The following is a 1,465-nucleotide window of genomic DNA, read 5'->3' on the forward strand; positions in this document are numbered from 1 at the left end:
AGAGCCAACTTCTCCCCCTGGTGGATCCGCCCCTGCAATTTTAGTATCTTGCAAAGTATACAACAGATGTAAATAACAGATATGTAATTTAGAATCAATAATTAAAGCTATTAACAGATGATAGAAGGAATCAAATGATCATGATGATAATGATGATGATGAAGAAGAAGAAGAAGCAGAAGAAGAAGAAGAAGAAGATGATGATGATGATGATGATGATGATGATGATGATGAAGATGATAATGATGATAATGATGATGCCGATGACGATGAAGAAGAGAAGATAATGATGATGATGATGATGATGATAATGATGATGACGATGATGATGATGAATATGATGATGATGCAGATGATGATAATGACGATGATGATGAGGATGTTGGTAATGACGATGATAAATAGGCTGAATTTATTTATGATTCTGACTAGCAACTTAAATTTATGTATAATCATTTACAACAAAAACTGTAACAGAATGTATGTTTTTAGTGACACGTAGCCAATTAGTGATAACATCTGATCAGGTGGCCGAAGAAGGTGATGATTACGTGGCGATAGCATGTGACTATTCACAAGATACTAAACCTCGTTTTATCATATGGAATGAAGTAAATAAAGCAAGATATACACTTGTAGATGATGTTAAGACTGTCAATGGACGTTACAGCTTAAGAACAACTCCTGGAAATGCTGAGCTGATTATTACGAAGCCTGTAAGGAATGATACTAATAGGAGATTCGTATGTGAGATACGGACACGAAAAGGAAAATATATACGTTCAAATCCTTCCATCCTTAAAGTATATTGTAAGTATGACAAGCTTTATCTCAAAATATTCATTCTGTATCTATTACATTATTGTAGAAATTGCTTCACAAATTTTAACATTGTTATCATCATCCAGTAAAGTAACTCGTAAATGAATATCAAGTATTTGTGATTGGAATATAATTTTGTTATTCATGGACAGTGCTATTAAAACGAGCGAGCTTATTTTAAGACATGTAATTCCAAAAAAAAAAAAAAAAAAGGAAGGACGGTAATTAAACCTGGTATGGCCCGTACGAAGCGCAATAAAAGGATTTTATTTCACAGAATTCACTGAATAACAGACATTAGGGCATGCATAGAATCTAGAGTAACACTTAACATGCATTTGAACAATATAGATACAACCACATATAGAATAAAGTTTATCACATAATTCATGGTTGATTTTTAAAATTTTATTCTTAGACATGCTTATCACAATCAAATAACGGATCATGCACCATATCAGTTTACTGAAACCCCCACTCTTACAGGCCGGGTCAATATCTACACCTCAACCACCCACTAGAAATGGGGCTATGGGGTTTAAAATCACTTAGCTATATCTTTCATTGATGATGGTTTTTCTAGTATAAAATTTAAGCAATTGAAATTGAAAGATGTATTTTCTCGTGAAAATGAGTGTGTTCC

The 1,465-nt window shown here is 33.0% G+C and overlaps 1 protein-coding gene across 1 annotated transcript in view; it reads left to right on the plus strand.

The window, feature by feature from the left end:
• Positions 1–482: 482 nt before the first annotated feature.
• Positions 483–1,465, plus strand: part of LOC117122064 (hemicentin-2-like) — a 5,037-nt gene continuing 4,054 nt past the window's right edge. The window contains exon 1 of the mRNA XM_033267527.1: positions 483–810. Within this exon, the coding sequence (XP_033123418.1) occupies positions 483–810 (328 nt within the window). The remainder of the gene's footprint in view (positions 811–1,465) is intronic.

This window comes from Anneissia japonica, unplaced genomic scaffold (assembly GCF_011630105.1).
Source record: "Anneissia japonica isolate Jap-2015-1 unplaced genomic scaffold, ASM1163010v1 scaffold287780_len48409_cov108, whole genome shotgun sequence".
Taxonomy (NCBI): Eukaryota; Metazoa; Echinodermata; class Crinoidea; order Comatulida; family Comatulidae; genus Anneissia; species Anneissia japonica.